Below are 2,011 nucleotides of genomic sequence, written 5' to 3'. Positions count from 1 at the left end.
CCCCCCCCACCCAACCCTTCTCACAGCCTGGCATTTGCTCTTGGCCACAGCAATGCGCCAGGGAGATGCTGAGCCCTGCTTGGTTGGGACAGCGATGGGTGCCCCTCATCCTGTGCAGAAGCAATCAAGGGGCCATCATTGCCACCCCCCCACACACTGCTGCTGCACTCACCAGAGAATCCAGGATGTAGTCACAGGTGATGGCCTCCGCGTTATCCAGGGTCTGAGCTACAGGCTTGCAACGAGCCACATCTCCCGTCAGCTGGGGACACAGTGGGGACAGGACATGTCAGTGTCACCCAAAACCCTGCAGCCTGTCCTCCCCTTCACTCCATGCAGTAAGGCTCACTGACCCTGCCCTTGGCCCAGGAGATGTAGGTCTCAAAGACATCCAGCAGCTTCTCCAGGAAGGCCCAAGTCTCCTGAGGAGGACAAGCAGAGAGTGAAGATGCTGCACCCCAGCCCACGCTCTGCCCTATGTCCCCTCCGTGTCAGGATCAGGGCTGTCAGACCACCTCAGCCCAGCAGCAATGGGGCTGCAAGCCCCCACCCGCCCCGGTCCCTTGCCTGGGGTGCCATAAGGGAAGGGGGCACCCAGGGGTGCAGGGGACCCCCGGGGAAGATGACAGGGCAGGATGGGCAGCCAGACATTGCCTGGCATCCCTGCGCAGAGGGAGGTCTTGGTGTGGGGGTCCAGTCACATTCCCACCAGGTGGCCAGGCAGCAGAGCAAGGCGAGCTCACGTTCTTGATGAGGTTTGCCATCTCCCTGTCCAGGAAATCCTGGGTTTCATTGACATTGTCCAGCGCAGCTTTTGTCTGTGTCTGGGGTGAAAGGTGCTCTCAGCAGCGTGATGGGGGAAGTGGGGTCCCTGCATCTCCCCAGCCCTGCCCGGCAGCGGTCCCAGGAGCGCAGGATCTCTGCGCTGTGGTGTCCCCAGCAGTCACACGCTGGTAGTGCCCAAGTGCCTCGGGTGCAGGGCAGGCCCCCTCCCTCTGCCCCATGAGCAGCCCCTACAGCGCGTGCTCAAAGAGTCCACAGCAGCAACCAGCCCCCCAGGCTGCAGGTTAGCCCCCATCTCCACTGCGGTACCTCACGGGCACTTTGCAGGGTGCTGGGGAGTGGGGTGAGCTCAGGAGGCCCCCTCATGCTGCTTACCTTGAGCTGGGCAGCCCCGCTCAGCACCGAGTGGATGTTCTCCTTCAGGCTTTGCTGGGGATGGAGATAGGGGGGTCAGAGGCACAGACCCCCCGGCTCAGCTGAGACCCCACCAGCAAGCTCTGAGCTCTGGGGCAGTCCAAGCCAGCACCCCCAGGGCCTTGCCCACCCCGGCATCGCTCACCAGCGGCCCAGACAAGCCCATCTGCATCTCCTTGTCCAGCTCCCTCAGGTTGCGAGCATCAGCCTTCAGGTCCTTTTCCACGTCCGCGCCCTGGAGGAGCTGCAGTCAGCAGTGCCCCCCAGCACGGGGTCCCTGCCCCACCACAGCCATCTGATGGAGGGCCAGGCTGGAGGAAGGAGCTGGGTGGGGGCGAAGGGCCTCGCCTCCCCTTGGCACCCAGGCAGGTCTGTGGAGGAGCACCCCAGCTAGTGGCTTTGGGGACAGAGTGGCCATGGCCCTGGGGTGCCCAGGCCTCTCACCGCTTTGTCTGCCAGCTGCTCCAGCTCTGCAGCCAGATCCAGGAGACTTCCCTGGGTCATGTTCTGATGCAGCTGAAGAAGGCAGAGACAGAGCCGTGAGAATGGGGAGTGAGGCTCTGGGGGAACCATACCCCATCCCTGCGGGGCAGAGTGGAGCCAGGGCCTCCCAGGTGGAGGAAGTGCCCGATTGCCCCAAAGGGTGTCGTGTCAGAGAATGGTTTGGGTTGGAAGGGATCACCTTAAAGATCATCTAGTTCCCACCCCCCTGCCATGGATGGCAGGGGACACCCTGGGAGCAGGCGGTGGGAGTCCCACAGCAGCAAAGGGGAGGTGGCAGTGGACTCCTTCAACACACATCCAGACCCCCCCA

The 2,011-nt window shown here is 63.3% G+C and overlaps 1 protein-coding gene across 1 annotated transcript in view; it reads right to left on the bottom strand.

The window, feature by feature from the left end:
- Nucleotides 1–172: 172 nt before the first annotated feature.
- LOC104463916 (prominin-1-A-like) overlaps nucleotides 173–2,011 on the bottom strand; it is a gene marked incomplete at its 3' end in the record, with an annotated part of 8,328 nt that continues 6,489 nt past the window's right edge. The window contains 6 exon segments of the mRNA XM_010076428.1: nucleotides 173–262; nucleotides 354–422; nucleotides 744–824; nucleotides 1,159–1,212; nucleotides 1,343–1,432; nucleotides 1,642–1,735. Coding sequence (XP_010074730.1) covers nucleotides 173–262; nucleotides 354–422; nucleotides 744–824; nucleotides 1,159–1,212; nucleotides 1,343–1,432; nucleotides 1,642–1,735 — 478 coding nt within the window.

This window comes from Pterocles gutturalis, unplaced genomic scaffold, assembly GCF_000699245.1.
Source record: "Pterocles gutturalis isolate BGI_N339 unplaced genomic scaffold, ASM69924v1 scaffold28588, whole genome shotgun sequence".
NCBI classification, from domain to species: Eukaryota; Metazoa; Chordata; class Aves; order Pterocliformes; family Pteroclidae; genus Pterocles; species Pterocles gutturalis.
Note: the sequence above shows the minus strand (reverse complement) of the source record. Positions and strands in the feature narration are given on the sequence as shown.